This window comes from Dendrobium catenatum, unplaced genomic scaffold (genome assembly GCF_001605985.2).
Source record: "Dendrobium catenatum unplaced genomic scaffold, ASM160598v2 fragScaff_scaffold_157, whole genome shotgun sequence".
NCBI lineage: Eukaryota > Viridiplantae > Streptophyta > Magnoliopsida > Asparagales > Orchidaceae > Dendrobium > Dendrobium catenatum.
This window is the reverse complement of record NW_021318619.1, coordinates 864,903-890,018: the sequence shown is the minus strand read 5'-3', so window position 1 is coordinate 890,018 and position 25,116 is coordinate 864,903. Positions and strand designations below refer to the sequence as shown.

General features: G+C 34.0%; 1 protein-coding gene across 1 annotated transcript; it reads left to right on the top strand.

The window, feature by feature from the left end:
• Nucleotides 1-9,777: 9,777 nt before the first annotated feature.
• Nucleotides 9,778-10,940, top strand: LOC110099476 (transcription factor bHLH149). Its single transcript, XM_020826638.2, has 2 exons — nt 9,778-9,966; nt 10,041-10,940. The coding sequence occupies exon 2, from the start codon at nt 10,172-10,174 to the stop codon at nt 10,781-10,783; it is 612 nt and encodes a 203-aa protein (XP_020682297.1). The 5' UTR covers nt 9,778-9,966; nt 10,041-10,171; the 3' UTR covers nt 10,784-10,940.
• The last annotated feature ends 14,176 nt before the right edge of the window (nt 10,941-25,116 follow it).

The window sequence follows — 25,116 nt, the reverse complement described above, 5'->3', positions numbered from 1 at the left end:
ACAGGGCACATAGCTTTGACATCTATCCTAAAATTTAGGATACACTCAGAGTGTGCTGGTCTGTGGATATTGTAGATGCATGCATTAATTGATTCAATATTTCTGAGCTATGTTGACTAGATCTGGGCTTGACTCTGATATTAAAATTGATGTAGGCTTTGCTCATTAATTTATGTACCGCAAGGTGCTGTCAGTACTCAGTAGGACCCTATACAAGAATTTTTTATTGTGGCCAACACTGACCACTTTGAATGATATCAGATGAATTATTTATTTCAAAGCTAGACATTCTTAAGCTGAAACCTTTTGATTAACAATGCGTAAGAAAATTATGAGTGATTTTTGTTTTCTAGGGTGAAATTTGACTTAAATATTTTATTGATTGAAACTTGAATATAAAATTAGGTTTCACTATATTCTCTTTAGAAGTTCTATGATGTGATACTATAATATGCAATTTCTGAATTTTCGTAGCTATACCATGCAATTTATTATGTGTATATTATCATACTTTAATTGATAGCCTTGGCTTTTTATTGCTAAGACATGGGAATTATTCTCTCATCCCTAGTGTTGAACAAGAGGCTTTATTCTTAATTATTGTGTAGAGGCAATCGCAATCGGGGATAGGGGGTAAACAAGTCGAGTATCTATTAAATCGAGCTAAGCCTGTTTAGTTCTTAGTCTCACTGATCTCGAGATCGTTTACTAAGATCGAGCTCGACTCATTAAAAAATTTATAGTCTCGAGCTCAGCTCAATTGCTCGAGCTTGTTTGGAAAGCTCGAACTCGACTCAATTGTTAAGCTCAATTTCTTATTTTTAAATTAAAATTTTCAATTTTTTACAATCTTTATTTTTAATATATAATTAATTTAAAATTTTTAATATATATTTGATAATATTAATTTAAATGAATTTTTAAATATATTTTAAATTAATCAAGCATCTCAATGAGCTTTGGAGATGAGTTAGGTTGAGCTCAAGCCCGAGCTCATTTAATATACTAGTTCGAGTAGGATTGAGCTCTAACTCGTGGCTCAATAAACTCGACTTGTGAACTCATTAACAAGTCGATCTCGAGCCGGCTCGTAAGTCAGCTCGGCTCACTCGCACCCCTAATCGGGGAAATGAAAATTTCGACCAACATGTTTCAATTTGCAGCATGTTTCAAGAAAGAAAAAATGATAACAAAATGTCTTTCATTAGTTTTGATCATGATAGATTTTAAAATTATTGAGTTTTCTTTGAGATTAGTATTATACAAATAGATTTTGTATTGTATTCATTTTAAAATAAGTTTTATGATATTGAATCTCATTTTGATAAAAAAATTACATCAATATATTTTGAGCATATATATATATATATATAGTAAGGAACTAAAGGGATGGATTATGTGAGGTATTGGTTTTTATTCCCTTTGTTATAGTATTTTTCTTTTTGATAGCCAAAGATAATATCTTATAATCTAAGTTGGTTTCACACTATCAATCCCTTAATATAAGAACAAAAATTTTAAAATATGCAAAATTGAGCAGCTTAATTATATGAATTTGTTAGATCAAAAGTCTATTTTTGTTCGGTATTAACCTTTTGTTTGAATAGATAACTCTACTTATTCTTATGTTTTTTTTTTTTTGGTCATATCTTTGATAAAAGCGAAATAGAAAGAGCAGAAATGAAGGGAATGGAATGGAAGAAAGAGTGATTGGTTGAGGGATGGAGAAAGATATATAGATTATTAGTCAAAGAGAAGGAGAAATTAATTCATAAAAGAGATTACCAGAAACAGAAGAGAGAATGAGAGATAAAGTGGTAGGAGAGAGAGAGGAATTAGAAGAGAGAAATATGAGAGGTCAATAGTGTCTATCAGTTATCTTGCCCCTTCCTTTATCTTCTCTTTCAGAGGATCCTATGGTTCCTCAAAGATACTTTCATACATTATGTTCGATATCAAGGAAAATCTATCTTGTATCTCTCCTTGTAAAACCTATCCCTTGACATTCCCATAATTCCTCCATCAGTTCTGTAAATATCATACGATGTATGATTATGAGTTTGGCATAATGATACTGCATCTAAATAGTGTATCAACATCTTACACTAACCACAAGTGAGCTTAAGAAGATAGTAGTATGTTTAATTGCCTTTCTTTTTTCCCTTTCATCTCCTAACATATTTTCCTCTCTATTGTTTCTATGACCACTTTCATTTCAAGATTTGTTTTGATAATCATGATAAATGTGCCTTTAGCTTATTCATTATTATGTCTATTGGGATAATTAATGCTGGCTGAATGGTGCTTGTGCTATTTTTAATATGCATCTTGATAGATCTGACTAATTGACACCCCCAGCATATATTTTTAATCGGTTGGACCGGTCTAACAATACTCCCCTCCCAAAAATCCACATTGTCCTCAAGGTGGAAGGATGGGATGTTGTTGATAGCTTTATTTAGCTACTCTATTAGTGGTCATGTCATCGTCCACTGGAACCAAGTTAAAGCTTTCCCTTCCAAACATAGGGCCGCTGTCGTCAGTCTCTTCTTATTTGTCACCCCATTCAACATGAGATACATCTCCACCCGGTACACCCACCTATAAGCATCCTCCCTTCTAAATAATAGCTTCTTCCTCATCTAGTGTGGTGGTTGTCATGATCCATCCATATTTTCCCGATGTATCGAGAGTGAGAATCCCACCTTCCTCCGGTCACCCACTTCCTTTGCCCAAAAGACCTCCCATGATGGCCAGCGGCCCTACCGCCTACACCAAAAGATTTCCTTTTGGTTGTCCCCTCATTAGAAACCCTGATCCACCTTTTATCGGAGCCCCAGGAGGTGGCTCTTGATGAAAGAAACTCCCCTCGTCAAACTCCTCTTGTCTGATCTCCTTTCCCTTCGATTCAGCCAATGGAATTCCAGCCAAATATGGGTTAGGGTTAGCCCTCGGAACCACCCGTGAAGCTTTTGTTTGCATCTCCAAGAGCCTTTTTAACATGTTATGCATGATCTCCGCTTCTGGATTTTCCCTTCCCCTAAACATGTTAGGATTTCCACCTCTTCCATGGCCACCGATAGCTTCTTTATTTCGAACGTCGCCGGTTTGGTTGTCTTCAAGCAATTTCTTCAACATATCTTCCACTATGTCGGACTTTACCTCCATCCTTCCATTGACGGACGCGATTTGATTTTGAAAATCAACAATCTTCTCCTCAAAATCTGCTTTGAGTTGGCCAAGTTCTCCCTCCAAAACTTCCGCTTACCTTTCGGCCATTGGTTCCCTTTAAATCGACGTGCTCCGATACCAATTTGATAGTAAACACTTGAAAATCTGAAGTAATTCCTATCAATCTTTAGAAAACTTTGAAAATTCTCCACAAAAATCTGCACAAAACCACGAAAACAATATATAATTTGTATTATTTGATGAAAGGGAAACGGAAAATAGCATGATACAATTGATCCTCTATTCGAGAGAATGATCGATCTCTCCCAAATCTCTAGATGCCGCTAGAGCCCAAAAGAAAACCTAAATCTAAGAGATCTCAAATTTTAGCCCAATTCAAGATGCCCTAACCCTAGGGAAACAAACTATTTAATGCATACAAATCAAAAGAAAACCCCTAAACAGTCCCTACATTCAAATTTCCCTCTCAAATCCCTCAAAATTCCTTCCAAATATGCTCTTTGGACTCGGGTGGCTCGTGTGCTGCGTATAGGAGAGGTGGACTTCTTCGCCTATTTCGCACGGGCCGGTCCTGCGTGGACCGGCTGGAACGGTCTAACACAATGCTCCAAGGATTGCTTCAAAATTATCAACAATGCAGTAAAGGGTGTTGAGTTAAATTGAATATTGTATTTAAAGAAGCCAAATAGGGAAAGTATCAATAAACATTCATCGAGTTATTAATTAAAGAATAGGTTCTAGATGAATGAGAGATAGCTGATGCTGTTTAAAGAGGACAAATGATCTCTGTTGAATAAACGTGAAAGAAGCCCCTGAAAATTCCTGAATGATATTGAGGCTTTATAAAGGTACAAAGCCAACAATAAAGACCTGCATGCTGAAATTCAATTTGTTGAAGAGAGATTAAAGCAGTATAAAGATAGAAAATAAACTCATAGAATTATAAGTTAAGAAAAACCAATTATTATAAGAAAAATATTGAAATCCTTTGTAATGCAATCAAAAATTTGGGAGAGGGCCCCAAATTTTTTATCACAAAAAGAAAAGATACTTCCTATATAAATGAAGACACAAAATACCCAAAAAGAAGAGATAACTTAGAAATTTTAGAACAAACTCCTCTTACATTTCATATAAACGAACACTTTTATAAATAAAGACTTACAACTCTTAAAATTAAACGACTTACAAACAAAGACTCTAACAAGACACCCTAAAATTGCTTCACTTAGAGACGAAGGATACAGATGGGGTGGTCACTTGCGGAGAAAAGAAAGAGGTTAGAAGCCAAGACGAAGGGTGGAAAGAGCTTGCAAGATTTCCAAAGGAGGTGGAAGAAGAAGGTGGATAAAGCTCGCAAGGTTTTCCAAGCAAACCCGCAGGTTATAGCTTCCAAAAATCACATTTTCACTCTTTTAAAACATTACATAACCCATCATATTTATAGGAATGAAAGGGAAATACAAACAGACACTTTAATAAATTTCCTCAATAACCCAAACATCACAACCACGGAAATCCCCCCCCCCCCCTCCCCGGAAACCCCCCCCCCCCCCTTGCTTTTCACGGAAAAACAGCCCAGCCAGGGAACCGAGGAAACAGCCACGGGAACCCAAGAGGCCGCACGGAACCGAGGCGCCAAAAGCCACGGGAAGGCCCCCAAGTTCGGAAAACCAGCAGTCACCGTGAGAACCAAGGAGCCATGCACGGAAAACAGGAGCCAACCGTGGAAGCCAAGGAGCCACGGCATGGTAAAACAAACCATCTTGGGATTCCAAAAGCCATTTTGGAATCCCAAGAGACAAACTTTAATTTAAGATAAAAATACTATAATAAAAATTACATTAATTAAGATAACTATTGAACTAAAAACTTAGCTAATACTGAGCTAACCCTTAGTTCAATAAATGAACTAAAGACCAGCTCATAAATGAGCTAAATTCCAGCTCAAATTTGATTGAGCTTGTAAACTCAAGGGAAGCCAAAATCAACTTATTTTGGGTATGAGTTGATCCCCCTTTGTCTACATCACTTTGTTTCTGTTAACCTTAAGAGGATGGTGAAATAATTTGAGCTCTCTAACGGGTACCCTAGAGAATCTCTTGGGTACATAGAGAACAGATTCAACATTTTGAAGGGTATACTTGTAAAAGAGAAGCTTCTCAGTCTCATAGTATTTAATAGTGTAACTTTTGATTACTATAAGAATGATAATGTGGGAGAGTAAGAGATGTGCATGAGAGAGAGTGATATATACGTATGAGTGAGAGATATATAAGAGAAAGAAGATTTATAAGTGAATCAAATTTCTCTTTATATATATATATATATATATATATATATACACACACGCACACAAACTTATCTTTTATATTGATCTATTATCTGTACTTATTTTTCCTTAGAATCTCTTCCTATTCCTTAGCTATTTATTTGTTTTAACCGTTCTTTAGCCGTCAGTAACTATGCGTTAGTTTTCATTGATAGTTTTTAATCTATCTTTTTGTTGTAGATGCATGCTAAGACTTAGTTGTCGGTGTTAGCATAGAGCTATCTTGATTGTCGATGTTTACAGTAACTTAACATTAGTTTTTTAAGGTTTTTATGTAAGTTTACCGTAGTTTTGTCTACAATGTGAGTTTAATTTTAGCTCCAGCAAGTATCTGAAACGTATTTGCATGATTATAAAAGATAAATTGTTAATAAAAGATTCAACATATATTGATGAGGATGATAATAATAATCGGTGATCTATAGAATTTTATTAATTTGATAAGTGTTTAGTCTTAAGTATAAGCAATGAAATGAAGCTTTATGAGTGAAGTATGTCTTATTCTTCTATACTCTAAGTAGCTGGGCTCTTGGGTGGCCAAAACCTTTGATCTATTCTCGTCTCATTTTGGTCAGACTACTTGCATGTCATCAAACGCATATTACGCTTCATAGATAAAGTTAACTTATGATTGTTAGAATTCTTTCTTGATATAGACTCAATATCATTAATTTTGTCCATTTGGCACCATTTTTGAGCTTTTATTTTAATATATAGGTTCGTTAATAATTCAATGAGAACTTTCCCGTGTCCGAATATTTATCAATGACTTGTTTTTATTAGAACTAAGGCACCAATGTTGAATTCCTTATGCTTGTATTTAGAATTGATAAATCTGTTTGCTCTAACATTCTATATTTGTATTATCTAGGATACCTTTGTTCTAGTCTCCTCTAATAAATTAAGATAGTCTATCATTCTTTAAAATTTTGAACCCACTCTGACACTTTTTTGTCGGTTTCTTGTAATAATGTTTTCCTAGTTATGGGTATCCGGGAATAGACTCCATAACGAGTTATGACTTCGTAATTGAATGCTATGGAGAATGGAGTTTTTATGTGAGAATAGGTGTGTAGTCCAATACACCGACAAAATGGATAATGAGAAACTTATTTTCAAATTGATGATGAGTTTATTGATTGTTTCTACTTGTTGACTAGTCTAAGAGTGCTGTATAGAAGAGAACTTCAAATTACTCCATTATTCTCATAGAAATCTGCTAGCTTTTTTTCTAGAGAATCGTGGGTTATTGTTGATAATAACAGTAATAAGAAGATTGAATCTCGTGACCATCTCAACCACAAGAAATATATTTCATTGGTTAAGTATACATCGTGGTGCCCATTTGATGAAGTAATCCACAAACACCAGCACAAACTTGTTGTTTTCAAGATGATATGGGAAAAGAATTGATGAAATCCTTCCTAAATGACAAATGACCAGCGATATATCATTGATTGAAGTGGTTGGCTCAATTGATTATGTTATCATATAATTAATAACTTTTGCACCTCTTGGTAAAGGTCTTTGTATTAAATCTAATATTAAACCCAATTGTATTCCTATTAGAAGATGTTCCTTGCAAGGTTATCTGATATAGAGAGTTTTCACACTCACATGAGTCTATTTCTTCCATTACTTCCTTAGCTTCTTGGTGTTGAAGATGCCTCAAGTTGATTCTCAAAGATCTCCTAAATGTTTCCCCTTGAAGTGAAGTGCCTTATTGATTTTTACTCAAAGATCTCGTTTCTTTTTTTTTTTTTTTTTTTTGTGAAACAATAGTCTATCACTAAAAATGTCTCATCCTCTTCTTCGATGGACAACTTATTTAGTTCCCAAGTAGAGATGACATGAGGATTTGATTACCCATACTCTGCAAATGGTTCTGTAACATTCTTCTCCTCACAAAATATATATTATGGCGTATTAAGTTTGATGATTTTGGCTTGAAATTTCTTGGGATGGTTCCCAAGGATTGAACTCTAAATTTCATAGTTTCTTTGTGCATATTTCACTGTAAGGTATGAATCAGTAATAAATTTAAGTTATTCTGCCTTAACTCCATTAATGAGCTTGAGCCACATTTATTGTGGACTTTCAAGTACAACAACGCAAAATTGGTCTCAGCAGATGCTCCTTTTGTATTCATTGTCTAGACTTCCTCTTCCATTTTTGACGTACGTTGTCTTTTAGTATAGAAAACCAGCTGAAGTTACCGAGCACCTGTGCTTAATCTATTTTTCACTCATTAAGCTTGATAGACCATTTATTCACCTTCTCGAGACCTTGCATTTCTAAAAGTAATTGAGGAAGAAGAATGTCAATCACCTGGATGTTAGTAAGAGAGCTGAATGAAATTTATCTAATGTTGGACAATTTCGATTCTATTTAGAATTTTGTTAAAATTTTAAATTATGTGCTATTTATAGTCTTCTTCCTGAATTATTGTTGAACTCACTACAATAGAATTTACCATCAAGTACAAGAGAAAATTCAATATCGGTGTTGGATTGCATAGAATTAAAATGGTGGTGGGATGTGTATTTAATTGATGGAATGATCTCTCAATCATTATCCTAAACGAAATAGTTTATTTTTTGGAGAGCTTTAAAGAGTGGCATTTTCTTCTTTTGCACTAAAAAGCCGTTTTCGAAAGCTGTCCCAAACGAAGCCTTAATCTATGAAGTTTCGTTGTTTCTTTGTATACTTCTTGGATGGATCTCCATGTCTTTTCTTTTAGTACACATTTAGGCTTCATTTGGGACAGCTTTTTTACTGTTTCTTAAAGCAGTTTTTTAGTGTTAAAATTTTAATTTTTGAACTAGAAAGCCGCTTTAAGAAGCAGTAAAAAAGCCATCCTAGAAGCTGTTGAGCATATTTGAAGAGGGTTTTATACTTTTATGGCTATGAGGCTTTCTACCGCAGCTATTACTCTGCTTGTGATGGCTTGTATCATGCCAATTATTTTTATTCATTCATGAGATTTAGTAGGTGGTTCCTCTACACGTTGCTTGTCGACGTGGTGGTTTATAAGCTACTCCTTTAAGTGACTGTTCATCAGATTTTCTAGCAATCATTGTCGCAATTTTTATGATATTAACAAGGCTTTAATTTATCTCAAACATCTGCTGACTTTTTTTTTGTGTTTGATCATTTAAAATACTCAATTTTATGAATGGTTCTCTTGTTTTTTGTGAGTAGCCAATTCACTACTGGCAAGTGAACTTTGAACTGCATTGAGCTATATATCTAGTCTATGGTGCTGACTCTCCTAATTAGAGAAGATAACTTCCTTTGAGATAGCTTTTTTAATGCTTCTTAAAGCAGCTTTTAAGTGCAAAATTTTTAATTTTTATACTAGAAAACTGTTTTAAGAAGTACCAAGAAAGTCGTCCCAGATGAAGCCTTATTCTTCTTCCATGGTTGAGAATTTGTGTGTTGTGGTTTTTTTTATTGCTATCATTATGCTTCATCCCATCTTGGGAAGTAGATGGCTCATTGGCGACGATTTGGGATTCAATGCTACTCATTATGTTCTCAAACATGTTAAGATGGTCAGTAGGGTTGTTAGTTTCCTTAAGCATCTATGATGGAGGAGTTTTGAATTTTAATAAGATAAGGTCCTATTAAGACTTAAATAGTGTTGTTGTGGATAGTGCTTTTTCTATTTTATTTTGATCTTTGCAGGAGCGGTGTAAGTGAGTTAAGTTGAATCGTGAGTCGGCTCGAATATGACTCGATAAATTATTCGTGAGTTTAATTCAATGAGCTAACGAGCTATACTTGAGCCAATCTTGACTCCACTCATTAGCTCAGAGCGATATGGCCCATTCTGGCTGGTCTTTGAACAACGTTCGGTGTTCGCATAGAATAACTTTGACGTCAATAGTCATAACCTAGCACGTACGTATGTGAGGTATTATTTGTGCTAGTCTAATCCATCATAAAACTAAGCTAGAACATATCGTTTTTCTTCTCTCTATGCTACTATTTTGGTCCTTTGGAAATCTTCCCTCTCAAGTGTGCATAATATGCGTACACTTAATTATAGAGTTCTCTATGAAATTTAACTCATTACACAAAAATGCATCTTGAATATTTTGTAAATGAAATATCTTATTTCCATACAAAACAATTTATATTTGACAAAAATTACATATAATTTATGAGAAAATAAATATTAATTTATTATATTGAAAATTGATCTATATATAAATTATTAATATGAAAATAATTTAAATGACAATTTATTTGAGAAGTATAGCTTTAGTATTCCCAAAAAAAGCATAGCCTTAGTTCCTTATAGGGCCTATATAATAAAGTCGCGTGCAATCTCTATCAGTGCTTATTTCCTTCGCATCTCTCCCCCTTCTTCCTGTCCCAGATTCCTTAGCGACTTAGACCCAGCACTCTACTTCGATTCTTCAAGGACAATCGAAGAGGTATTGCTTCTAACTTTCTCCTTTCTAGCTTGTTATTCTGCTCCAACCTTAGTTGATTTAGGCCATCTGAATAGGTTTTGGCTTTGATGATCTGCGAGTTATTCTGCCCTAAATCGTAGAAAACAAGATCCGTAGCCGTAGCAAAAGTTTGGGTTATGCTGTCGCATCTTTGAAGCAAATCCGAACCCACATATAAGCCCATAAGATGATTCTTGCGGATTCTCCGGCCATTGAACAGAACGGGATTCTGAATCTTGCTAAGGATCAGAATAGAATCCGGAAGCGCGGTGGATCGACAGCGAAGGAACCATCGCCGTCCCGTTGGAAAAACAGTAACCAAAATCGGGTTTACTCGGCTAAGCTATTTGATGCCGTACGCCGCGTGCGCCGAAACGATTCGCCGGTAAAACCACGAGGCCGATCCATCAGGGAGGCTGCAGATCGGGCTCTGGCGGTCACCGATGGTGGCCGGACGCGGTGGGGCAGCGCGATCCTTGCCAGCCGATCTATACGGCGCAAAAATCGTCGAATCCGGCCGGTTTGCGTCGGCGAACCGCGGTCGAAGTTGATGGGCCCAGGAAGGAGAGGAGGGAAGATTCCGGCGGTAGAAGGGAAAATGAAATTTCTCGGCCGGTTGGTTCCGGGATGCCGGAAGCTGTCTCTGCCCTCTCTGCTCCAAGAGGCCGCCGACTACATCGCGGCGCTTCAGATGCAGGTCCGTGCCATGACAAGTCTCACAGAAAAGCTCTCGGGTTTCGCCGGAGCTCCGCTTACGAGTCGACCCGAGTCCGACTCGGGGAGTCCGATTCCCAGTTGAATCCCCGCTCTCTTTCTCTCTCTCTACCTTTCTACGCCTGTTTTTTCCTTTTTTTTTTTTTTGTGCCGTCGGTTATAAAATTCGTAGTCATTTTTGTGTAAATTATTAATTTTTCGTATTTCTTGGAAATATATTTTATCTACATATAGTACTCAAATAACAGCCGGACCGGAAAATGTCGTTGGAAGGAATCATGGGATAAAATGCATGTGTTATATACTAGAGAAAAATATAGGAAAAAAAATAAAATTAATGTTAAAAAATTATTAGTTATTTAAATAATATTTTTTAAATTATAGAAGAATATATATAAACATTTATGTCAATTAATCTAAACTCAAACACTCACTATAAATAATACAAGATACTTGCCGACACTGGTTCCCTTTCGGAGGCAAATCAGAGCACGTTATGTCACCCTTTGTTGTACATGTGACTGTATACCTATGGTTTATCGGGCGATGTAGCGCGATTCGCCTCCGGACATAGGCCTACGTCTGATATCTACACAGAATAATTTCTTCAAGAATGGATCAAATTAGGTTGCTTTAAATAATTTATTGTAAGGTAGACATATATATTTGATATGAGATAATTACGAAGTATTGATGCATCATTTGATGCTCATGAATGGTAGAGATATTTTTTTCCTTCTTGTTATATAGTTGCAATTAATGGATTGTTTTTGTTTGAGTTCGGGTGATTGATGGACTAATTTCATGTGCACAGCGATTGATTAGGCCAGCAATTGCACTTTTTTCTCTAATAATTTATGAGGTTGATGGAGCTATATTTTTTGTCAAGTGGTTGATGTTGTGATTGGCAAGGCTGAAGGTGTAGTTTGAATCTGGTTAGATCCAACTCTTTGACACATTTATTTGAATGAAATTATTTGTCTGCTACAAATATCAAAATCTTAATCTAAAAATGTGTTAATTAATGCTTCGTTTCGGATGGCTTTCTTACTACTTAAAATAAATTTTTTTTTGTATAAAAATTAAGAATTTTGTATTAAAAAATTGCTTTAAGAAGTAGTAAGAAAGTCGTTCTAAATGAAGCCTAAGTTGATTAAACAAATTGAGGTTTCATTTAGGATAATTTTCTTACTATTGTTTAAAATAGCTTTTTAAACCCACGGCGGCTTAGCTCATGTGAGGGGAGCGCGGATGGGCAAAGCTTAGGTCCCGGGCTCAAATCCAATTTGCGGCCGTGATAGCCTTAAATCTTGGCCCGAGTAAATTGGTGTGGGTTGCCTGCTAGGTCGATGGGGTTTTACACGCCGCTTTGCGAAGTGGTTCCTTGTCACAAAAAAAAAAAAGTTTTTTGGTATAAAATTTTTAATTCAGATAATTTTATAGTAAATTTTTTAAAAGAAAAAACTGTGAAAAAGTTGTTTCAAATAAAACTTTAATCTCGATAAAGGATGATGTTTGGATTATTTCTCTTTTAAGATATTTTCATTTGAAAAGTGTTTAGGGATTAAAGTACGTGCCATAAAGTTTTTTTATGTATTTATGTGAGTAATATACAAATATTCATATTTATGTATATAATACTAAAATTTTAAATCATTTAAAAATATTGTTAATGTTAATTTATTTAAATTAAAATATGTTTTAATTTTTATGTTTAGTTGTATTTTTAATATTATGGTGTTATATAAATGAATATAAAGATTAGAGGTTAAATAAATTAAATATAATAATTTGGTGGTTTGCCTGTAAATACCCTAAAAATATTTTGGTGGATTTTCGCTCAAATAAAGATATTTTAGTTGGGAAAATTGTTTTTATGTCTTATAATAGTGGAAGATGGAAATTGTGCTTCATTTTTTATTTTCTGGAGAAAATTTATTCAAAAGCTTATTTTCTTTATTTTCTGAAGAATTATCTATTTGATTTTTTAATTCATCTATCAGAGTCTTTAGTTTTCTTTTAATGAAAAGAAAAGTTAGGAGAAGCAATTTATACATCAAAATCTTTCACAATTATCATTTAACAAAATTACAATAGCATGAAAATTTCTTATAATATCAATCGTATCATTTTCTCTACGCAATTCAGTAATATATATTATGAAATGCAATAACTCTATTACAATCTATGCAATACAATAGAATTTATACACTATTCTTTAGTTTTAAAAAATCATGACTATCAATTTATCCAATGAATTTTAATAATATTACTGTTAAAAGGTCAATAAAAATCACATCTATCACATATGAAAAATTACACTATAAAACTTTGATAAATCAAAAGAAAACATATTTTTATTGATTTTTAAAAAGTTAAAATTATGTAACACAAAATCACTGAAAACAAAAGGTAGGATTCAAGTTACTTATAAATATCATAAGAAATCTCACAACAAATTTGATAGATGAAAATTCTTCTAGTAAGTTTCTTTCTCCTCTCCCCTCTATGTCCTCTTCCTTCCTCTCCCCTCCTCTCTTCATCTCCTTTGTCATTATCTTGCAAGCCAAATGAAATGGGAGAGGAATGGTATTAATTGATATTTATTTTAAATATACATACAAATATTCATTTGTTTCTAGCGCCACGATGCCTGAAACCATAGCATTGGTGTGCTGCATGCTGCACCCTGAGTTACTTTAGAATAGAGAGATTTCAATGCCGTAGTGGCGCTTTCTCGACCTCGTCGCGTTCACAAGCATAACATCATAGCGCTGCATTGTAGACTTCTTATATTTTCAAATAATTTCATTTTATGAAATTCAAAGATGTTACGACATATGATCAATTTGTAGTAAAAAATTTCTTCATTTGTAGCTAATAGTTAAAGCTTTGTGATGTTGCGCATTTGTTAATTTAGGTTAAAAATATCATCAAAATTATTTGTATATTCATACAAGGTTCAAATAATATTCGAAAAAGATTTGAACATAGTTCAAGCAAGGTTCGATAATAATTTAAGAAAAGGTTTGAATTAGATTTTATCTTGGTTTAAACAATATTAGATCATGGGCGAAATAAGATTCAAGCAATGTTCGAGAAAGATTTGAATAAGATTCAAATTGTATTATTTTGCTTTCACTATCTTTTTTGAAAAAGGTTCATTTGAGATGGACTATACATATATAAGCTCTAATTATACATATCGAGAAGCATTACTCTACTGAGGTCATATATAGGAAAAATTATTAGGTGTAGAGTACGCACCGTCCGCACAAAAACTATATACCTAGTGGTACCCAGCAGTACCTAGTAGTACCAAGTGTGGGTACCGCTAGGTACCCAATACTTATGCGGACAATTCTCCCTGTCCGCACTCCGCACCTAATAATCTCTCCATATATAGAACTAGAGGTGGTGGCATGAAAAAAATTGCTAAGTAATTTATGGCGAAAAATCTCATTGTGTCCATTGTTGAAGGTAATGATGTAATATTTGGCATTGTTGAACTTTGCACTAATTAGTGTTTTGACAAATGTGTGATTTAAGTTTAATGCAAAGTTGGACATTTTTTACTTGACAAAAATAGCTTTTTATTATATATATTGAATTATATTCATTTGTGTTATGGATTCTATTTATATTTTTTGAATGAAACAATGTTGTGTTATGAATGTTTACTATAGACTTTGAATTGCACGATATTGTTGATTAATTTAAAAAAAATTATGTAAAAAGTTATAAAAAGAAGTTAAAAAATAAGTACCACTTTATTTAATTATGTTTATTCATCTTTAAAAATATTTTAAAAAATAATCTTAGGAGTCCTTAGTGCTTACCATGGCTTTAAAAATTGGATCAGATCGATCGGTTCCGGTTTGCTTCAAAATTGGTATTGCATAGAACCGGCTCGGAACTGTTCGAACAGGCGGTTCGACCGCCAAACCGTAAAACTGGTCCCGGTTTACGATAACCGGCCGGTTCATCTGCGAAAAATTTTGAACCTTTCGTTGAAGATCGGACGGCTCAAGGAAGCTTATATCAAATAGAAGAAATAAAAAATCCTATCATTCATTCAACGGTTCACATCTTCTTCCCGATTCTTTTGCTCGTTCAAGAAGCCAAGTGATCCCTTCCAACCATCCTGATGCCGAAGACTTCGTAGTTGGAAGGGGTCTCTTTAGGGGTGTCAATTCGGGTCAACCCGTCGGGTTCGGGTCGAACTTGTCCCGATCCGGATCTAAACGGGTCAACCCGAACCCGACCCATTTTTGCAAACGGGTCGGACATTTCAACCCGGACTCGACCCGGCCGAGTTGACCCGACCCGACCCGCGCCGGATTTAGTGGGATCGCGAGCTAGGGTGGAGCGGCCGAGCGGGTTCGCGTCTTCGCGAGCGAGGCGGAGCGGGTTCGCTTCTTCGCGAGCGACGGAGCGAGGGCGGAGGGCGAGCCAGCGAGGGCGGGATCGCGAATCGCGATCGAGGGCGGAGCCGTGGAGCGCGAGCGTGGGCGGGAATGCGAGCGACTACGGGAGGGATCGCGATTCGCGAGCGAGTGCGGGCGAGTAGGCGACCCGTGACTGAGTGAGTAGGGCAGAAACCGGGTGAAACGGGTTGACCCGCGGGTTGTCGGGTCAACCCGGACCCGACCCGTTTTTCAAACGGGTCAAAATTTTGAACCCGAATCCGACCCGTTTAACAAACGGGTTGACCCGAACCCGAATTTTTCGGGTTGGGTTCGGATCGGATCAGAAATTGACACCCCTAGGTCTGTTGATCCTTACTATGTCACGGCTCCTAATGACGTGGGGCCTTTTCGTTCGGCGGTGTCCGTAGGCTTCGAAATAAAATAATAATATATGGCTTGTAGGGTGACGTGGTGTGTTGTTGTCCGTTCGATGAGAAAGGGACCACTGTTTGGCGTGTTCCGACCGAGGGATCCGAGGGTGGTGATGTTGATGATGACGATAGCGAACTGCCGTAAATGGGAGAGATGGCTAGACAAAAACGTGGGGAGTCAATTATTGGAGCTCTTATAACGTCCGAGAAAGTTTTATTACACTGTTTTTTTTTTTAATTTTTTTAAAAGTATTTTAGCTTCTTTGAGACTGCTTTTTTAAATATATTTTTTAGCATGAAAATTAATTTTTATGCTAGAAAGCTAATTTAAAAATTAATAAGAAAGCAGTCAAAGAAAAACCTTAAATGAGAATTTAGAGAGATTATTATGTACGGACATCGGACGGGAAGAATCGTTTTTATTGTTCACAGAGACAAATCGAATAGTTATCTTCGTCCAATGTCCGTACACAATAATTCATCAAGAATTGAACTCTTAACATAACACAATAGGAAAAAAAAAAGATTCATGTATCCGACCCATTTAGTGGGATAAAGGCTTGATGATAGCCTTGTTCGTTATTTTTTATTTTATAATTATATTTTATGTAGATGATGCTTTCTTGTTATTTTTTATTTAAAAAAAATTGAGATGAAAATTTATCTTTTACAATAGAGTTGTTAATGTATGTTAGCTTTAAAAAAGCAATGTTTGATTTAAAAAAAAAATTATAATATCCACAAAAACTTAAAAAAAAATGATTTTTTTTTCACAACAACTTCACAATCATCATTATAAAGTACTGTAGGCTTTGTTTGGGACCGTTTTTTTACTACTTCTTAAGCAGCTTTTTAATACAAAATTTTTAATTTTTTATTAAAAATTTGTTTTATGAAGTAGTAAGAGCTGTCCCAAACAAAATCATATATAGTTTTCTCAAACAAATTATATGTGTTTATTAATTAATTAATTTTGAGCTTGATTACATATATAATAGATGTAAATTTTTAATATTTTCAGATATACTGATTTATTTAAAGAGTATAATAAAAAAAACTTGGGATGGTAAGTCAAATTTTATTTATTTTTATATAAGCTAATATTAGTTAGAAGTTTATATTAATTAAAAATGAGCAGATAAATATTGAATGACACCTCAATGTCAACATATTAAATATATTTTTTAACTATTTTCTTATGCAGGACTGTTGAGTGGAGGAGAAGGGAAGACTCATTTAATGCGTTCACATGTTTTTTTCTCTGCACTTTCGGCTTGGCTATATTTTAATTCCTTAAATTATTAGTTTTTTCTCTAAGCTTACCTATAATCATAGAACAAGACAATTATTTTTATTTATTGACTCAATTTCTATGGGCTTCTCGACAAAATGAATTCAAAGAGCCCAAAATCTCTTAATTTCCATAATATTAAGCCACTTAGAATCATTAGGATTGTTTGATGTAATTTTTAGATTTTGGTTATATTTATGAGGCATGTCTTTTTTAAAAAAATTACAATATACCCTCACACTCTATACGAAGGGGTAGAGCTTGGCTTCTTGGCTTGACATTCAAGAGAGCTCTGTAGCTTAAAGAATTTCGGAACTTTCTTCTAACCATCGCTATCAACTCACCACCCGACGGTGGACTTCAGATCACCACTCAACCAATATCGTTATACCACCATCACACGACTATGGTTTCCAACTCTTGTCGCTTGATGACAGTCTTTTGGTTAGCGTTGCGTGACTAATTTAATTCTGTTATGTCACCCAACAATTGTCCTTCGACCATTATCTGTCGAATACAGTCCTCTGATCAGTGTCGCATCTTCTCAAAATAGTATAACTAAATAAATAACAAACAATCTCTTAAAGATATTTCACATGTCACAAGGCTCTACCTAGGGGTGTCAATTCGGGTCAATGAGTCGGGTTCGGGTCTGACCCGAGTTGACCCGACTGTAAACGGATTGACCCGAACCCGACCCGTTTAGTCAAACAGGTCAGAGATTTTAACCTGAACCCGATCGACCCACGAACCTGGGCTCAGGCGTAGCCGCGTAGGCGTGTAGGTGTGCTCCCGTGCTTCGGCGACCACGCGGTCAGCGTAGGCGAGCTCCCGCGCTCCGGTAGATAACGCGGTCCGCGCGAGCACGACTTGGGCTCAGGCGTAGCCGCATAGGCTTGCTCCCGCGCTCCGGCAGCTCCTGCGTATGCGTGCTCCCACGCTCCGGCAAACTCCCGCGTAGGTGTAGCCGTGTAGGCGTGCAGGATTGACGTCGTAGGCCTAACACAGACGGCTGGCATTGCGACAACGCGACGTGACGCCGACGTCCCTCGATTCCCTCCCATGTGGGAAAAATGAAACGGGCAGTCGGGCAGAGGCGTATACGGGTCAGCTCGGGTAAATTTCGGGTTACCGGGTTGACCCGGACCCGACCCATTTTTTAAATGGATTGAAAATTGAAACCCGAACCCGACCCGTTTATTAAACGGGTCGACCCAAACCCGACTTTTTTGGGTCGGGTACGGGCGGGTTGTCGGGTCGGGTCAATAATTGTCACCCCTAGCTCTTCCAACTTTCATTATAAAATATATTTTATATATTAAAAGTCTACTATATCATCTCAACATCTTCCTCAATCAGGATAAAAACTAGTATAATATTTTCAAGTAGGTTAAGCCCCATGATAGTTTTTTATTATTATTATTTTCATTTTTTCATGAAAAAATTATGACGTCTCTTAGAATTTTTCTTTTATTTCTATGTGTCAAATCTCCTTATAATACTAAAATATTAAACTCTCTTACAGTATTGAATATATTGTTCATGATATCTCTCAATATAAGTATCATTTAAAAAAAAAAAATTGTTTATTGGCATTCAAAATAAATGATCCATCAATAGTGTTTAATTGATGATTCTACCAACATTATTCTGAGTGCCCCGTATAATATAGAATGCTAATCTACTACATGAGGTCCATCTAGGCATGAAGCAATGCATAAATTAAAAAAATCATTGCACTAAAGGAAAATTCTCAATTTTCGGTGAATTTTTCCGACGACAAGTGGGTAATTTTTGATGAAAATAGAGATTTCTGATGAAAGAAAATCCACATGTAAATCATGCGTAGAAAAATATATTTCATCAGATTTTTTCCCCTTGGAAAATTTTTGGACGGACCGAGGCCAAAACATGCCATTGTCGTATTCGACGGAGTTGGGTCAAATTGCCGCCGGAACTTTCTGCCAAAATTTTTAGTGAAATTTTCGGCCCTAGTTCTGCTTTCCGTCCACCTGTCGGTGACCGTATCAAATATTTCCGGCCGATAGTCAGTCAGAGATCCATAAAAATTCCTATAGTGCTAAAATGCGGCACAATGATTGCTAATGCATCGAAGGCGACGACACTTCTTTTCCACAAAATCATTGTACTCCTATGTGATGAATCTAAACTGTTCAAAAATTTGCTTGATTGAAGAGAGTGAAGGTAATTTTGTTTTCTTCCAATAGTGGTATTAAGCTAGCTTCTCTTAGCAAGACTTGATTGTTGTACATCATGTCTTCCTATTTGTCTCTAGGAAACAATGAATCTATGCACATGGTACATGTTTCTCACTGTTTTCATATTTTGGCCCTGCCTAATTTTCTTTTGTTAAAATGGTTCCTTTGGATTAATTTTTTATTATTTTTATGACATAATTACACAACTTTTTTATTTAAAAAAAAAAAAAGATTTTAAAAATTTGCTTTTAGATACTAGAAAAAAAAATGTGATCAAGTAGTTTTTAAAAATAAATTTGAGGAAAAAAATATTTAAAATATAAACTATGATGAGCAAAGAATTATAATTGTTTTAATTAAGACACTTCATGTGGTGGTCAAAATTGTTGAAACTTATTTTTATTTAACTATGACATTCTAATATAATTTAGTGTGAATAGTTCATTTCAGTAGAAGGTTGTTTGGCTTGTTGTAATAGTGGAGAATAAAAGGAATGTTATGTAAAATGAAATTTAGATGTTTGATTTGATGAAAAAAGTATAAAATTTAAAATTATAGTGATTTATTGTTTCACTCCATAGTATATTTTTTTATGTATTGCAGACTCGTCCAGTTTTGACCTCTATTTTCACCGTAAGTTGATTACATTGTCGCCACTCGCCACCCATGGCTGTTGCATGTCGCCAACTGACAGCTCCCCACTTATTCACAATGTCTGTCGCCAACCACTACCACTGGCTACCCCATGTCTCTGGTTGTCATAACCTGCTACTGTTGTAGCCTGCAGCCACCATCATCATTTTGTTTTACATTTGAATTCATTTTACTTCAAGTAAAAAAAAAAGAGCTATTGTAGTCTTTTTACATCCATGATCCATTCAAACAACTTCAAATATTTCAAGTACTCTACATTCTTTTTTTTTTCTAATTTTCTATTTCAACAAACCAAACAACTCATATATAAATTTTTAAGAAATTATTTAAAATTTATAGTCAAACTAACATATGATAATTAAAATGACAAGAACATTTATTAATTTAAAAGTGCAAATCAATATTTGATTCTAAATTTTTATAATTTTTAATTAGCAAATACACAATCTTAATTAAAAAACTATTAATGGTAAGCATTAATGCATATTTAGAAGTCTTCTCCTATGAAAACTCAAAGATTTATTTCCATAAATGGATGTTGAGATAACACAAACGAAAAATTGGTGGCCTTTCCTTGTCCACAAGACCAAACACATAGATTCATACAAAAGAACAATAAAGTAAAATGAAATAAAAACAAAGAAAATAAAAAGAATGAGAGAGATGATATGAAAGATGAATGTAGCGTTAGGTAAGTATCCAAAATAATGAGTGCTTGTGAGCTGTTCGTATCCCCACATCATAGTGATCATGCATGCACTCTCCAAAGTGTGAGAAAAACATGTTGGTGGTTATGGCAGATTTGGGTTTTGTTTGGAACGGCTTTCTTGCTATTTTCTAAAGCTATTTTTTTAGAAAGCTGAGAAAACAATAAGAAAGCTGTCCCAAATAAAACATTGATCATATGTTCAGATGAAGCTGCTTCACCGTGTTGTTTGTGACGAAGCCTAATCCACGGTCTATAAGCTTATTTCATCACCGCTTTTGTGATGTATAGGAAATCAAAAATAATTTCTTTTATTTGGATTGGAAGTAGTATTTATTATAGACCATGGCTTCGTTTGGGACGGTAAACAAGTACAATAAAAGGTAGAGCTATTAGTTGAGAAGAAAAGTGAGACGAGTAAAAGATAGCTAGAAAGTGAAGAAAAAGAAAGGAACAACTTGTTCTACTTGAGAGCATAGATGATTATCTCCTATGATAATTCCCAAACTTTCAAGTTCATGTTTCTTATTATTGAAATAATAAAGCATTGATCTTGATTAAATTAATTTAGAAATTTTCGAGATCATATTTGTTGCATAATGTCAAAGGTAATAGAAATAATCCAGAGCGATGGACCTAGGTTTGTTTGCTTAAGGTAAAAGAGGTGTAAATTATTTCAAATGTGTGTGATTTGAAAATGTGGGTTTTTTGTATGAAGTTATAGAAATGCAGAGTAAAATTTTGAAAGTAATTAGAATTAATCATCTAGTTCAAATTTATTGTATTGAAAAATTGTTTGATTTGACCAATTTTCAAATACAATATAAATTCTTTGTTATTGTCGCCTCCCACAGCCATCGCTTGCTACATATCGTTGGTCATCAGCTACCATCCACTATCAATGTTGTCGATACCATCACCACCATCAACCATCAACCACTGTCATCATTATACTTTACACTACATTCATTTTACTTCAAGTCATACAAATAAAAAAATAATCACATGTTTTTATTTTAAAGTTTACTCACTCATCTAACCAACTCATTACATTTCAAATATATACATTATATTTCTTGTACACTACATTCTATTTTACATTGCATTTCTTTTTCAACAAAATAGAATGGCCACATAGAATAGTTATAAAAGAGTTAAAATTTTTATTTTTAAGGATTTTTTAATAATAATTATTAATTTGTTTCTTAATGGGATAATTATGGTTGATTTAATTTAATCATGATTAAATAAATACCCATAATTAGTTAGATTTAATTAGGAATTAAATAATTAAAATTTTTATTAGCCTATTTAATTAGGTATGGCTCTTCCTCTTTCTCATGCCCTCTAATCCTATCCCCTTCTTAATTTATTAATACCCTAATCCTAAACAAGGTTCAATTAAACAATTAACTAATTATTATAAGATAATTAAGCAAAATAAAACGCATCATTTTAATTAGAAATAAAAAGATAATTACGAAACAAAATACATCATTTTAATTAACAATAAAAATATTTTAAATCATAAAATACAACTCAATTAAAGTTATTTTTTGTCTGACCTCTTTTATTTTAATCATTTATCACATACATGATCAAATGATGAAAAATAAAAAAATAAATAAATAATCAAGGCAAAATTTTTTTTTTTTCATTTACTTAAATACAAATGGCCATTATAAATCATTTAATGATATTAAAGAACTATAGCGCATATGCCAACCTTATAGTGATGTCCTCCATTATCCAACATGTAGATCAATAATTCTTCCACGTGCTACAACAGGCAATGCAAGGAGATGCAATAGGGAAGAATCTTCCTTATTATATATATATTTATATTTAATAAGCTGATATTTGTATAGTTTTCATGCATGTTGGGAAGCAGAAGGGCTTGGCTAGCGAGAAGGTGGATGACAGCAAAGAGAAGCTTTTTTTTTTTTTTTTTTTTTTTTTTTTTTTTTTTCTGAAGGGGAGGGGACCCATAGTGTCACTTCTTTATGAGCTGTGAAGGAGAGTCAGGCTAAGAGACAAAGCCACTAATGCATAAGTGAAAGATGAAATGGTTTTGAAATGGGGAGAGAATAATCCAGGGTGTATTTGATGAAAAAAAGGGAAAATTGTCAATGAGTTGAAATTAATAAGCATTAAAGAAACTATGGGCTAAGGTTTCATGTGGATGCATGTGCAATTAGGTTTAGTAGGGCTTTCTTTTCTATCTTGAAGAAAATGTGGTTGTCATGCTAGCTTCATGGCAATTCCTCTACCTCTCTCTCTCTCTCTCTCTCTCTCTCTCTCTCTCTCTCTCTCCCCCTCCCTCTCCCCTACATCTTTCTCTCTCTACCCTCTCTCTATCTCTCTCTCTCTCTCTCAATATTAGCAAAAGTATATTATACATATAAAGGCAAGCACTAGTATATCTTTCAACTTCACATCAAAGGGTGACATCTTTTGTGTGTGTATTTTTTTGTGTTTTTGAATATGATAATCAAAGTGGAAATGATAATAAAATTGGAATGAATTATAGTGTTCAAATTTTATTCTAAAATAACTTTTTCATTTCATTTATATAAAATTTTAAATTAAATATTTAATTGGATAAACAATAGTCATATTTCTTTAAGAAATATAATTAATTTCAAACTTAGGGTTAAAAATATACTTTTAATTACAAAATTAAAAAATAAGTGTGTTAGATAGTTTAATTGGTAAATGTTTTGAAGATTATTATAAATATTTTTTTATGTAATACTGCCTTCCTCAAATTTATATTTCTACGCTCAATATTCTAAGAAAAAAATTTACTTAGTAATTTTAATTAACCTTTAATCTTTTTAAATAATTAATCTTTTAAATATAAACTTATTATTTAATGAGTCATTAAAGAAAATATCATCGTTTTTAATATAAACTACCCGTTAAATAATACGAGTATATTCACAAATATAAATAAATAAATTATTATTCAAATTTATTTATTATAATAAGTAATTTAAATTTTATTAGAATTAATTAATTAATTATAACAAATATTATATGAATGAATATCTAATTATTTTTGTGTCCTTAGCCGGTCCCGCTGCTCTTCTTTGTTTGCTCAAAATGCTCTCCCTTTCTCCCGTCGCATCTCCAACTTTGTAAGAATGGGCCATCCGCCCACAATCCTCTCTAGGCTCGTTTAAACTGGGCCATATTCCTTTATCACAGGTTTCAAAGTTGACATAGGCCCAAGCATGTAAAAGGGCTATGGACTAATTGCTGAGATTAAAGAAGCCCATTTGTGGTCCATTTGGAAAATAGCTAAGAGCACTACATGTGCTAGTGAACAAGTAAAAAAAGTTTATAGCCATTCAATTGATATTGTCATTGACATATTTATTACTTTTTAATAGTTTATTTCTCATAACATATTTCTACTATATTCGTTATTTTTTAAATATTTATTTATTGATTTATATTTGCACTATATATAGCCGCATATTAACTAATTTGCTTATTAATGTTTACAAGTTTGTGTTTGCTATGTATGGAAATTCATGCATGATTGGCCTATTGAGGATATATTTCTCACAATAACTTGAAATGTTTTACTTTTAAATTTTTTAGAGATATTACTCATCCTCAATAATGGTGAATTAACATTTTAGGATTTAAGCATATTGTCAAGGCATTAAAGAAAATGAAGTGTGGAAAAGCTGTTGGACCTGATAATATTTTAATAGAAATGTGAAAATGCTTAGGAGATGAAGGAATTTCTTGGCTTACTAAACTTTTTAATGCTGCTTTGAAGACTTAAAAGATTATGGATGAGTAGCGAATGAGTGTGTTAATTCATATTTTTAAGAATAATGGTGATGCACAGGAGTGTAAGAATTATAGAGGAATTAAGTTAATGTGTCTTTAAAATTATGGGAGCGAGTCATGAAGCATAGGTTATGGCGTGATACTAATGTTTCTCAATAACAAATTGGATTCATGCCGGGTAGGACTACTATGGAAGCCATACATTTATTGAGAGGTTTAATTGAGAAATATAAAGAGAATAAGGAGGATCTACATATTATATTAATTGATTTAGAGAAAACATATGATAAAGTTCTAAGAGAAGTGCTATGGAGAGTTCTTGAAAAGAAAGGAGTTAATAATGCTTATATTCGAATCATTAAAGATATGTATACATGAGCTATTATATGTGTTCAAACACAATGTGGTTTAACCAAATATTTTGCTATTTCGGTTGGATTACATTAAGGATCAACTTTAAGCCCATATATTTTTGCTTTAGACATGGATGTTCTCACTATACATTTACAAGAGGATGTACCCTTGATGTATGTTTTTTGCTGATTATATTCTTATTGTTGATAAGACCTAAGAGGGAGTTGAAGGTAAACTTTAAATTATGGAGGTCAACCTTAGAGTCCAAAGGTTTTCGCTTGCGTAGATTTAAAACTGAATGTATGGATTGCAATTTTAGTAGCAATAGACCTAGTGAGGGGATTGTGACTTCGAGCGTTGAAGTCATTAACAAGAGTACACGTTTTAGATATATTGTATCTATTGTTCAGAGTGATGGTGAAATAGATTGGGATATTGTCAATATAATTAAAGTTAGATGGTTGAAGTGAAGGAATGCATCAAGTTTGTTGTGCGATAAAAAAGTCACCCTCAAACTTAAGGGAAAATTCTATAAGATGGTGGTGGG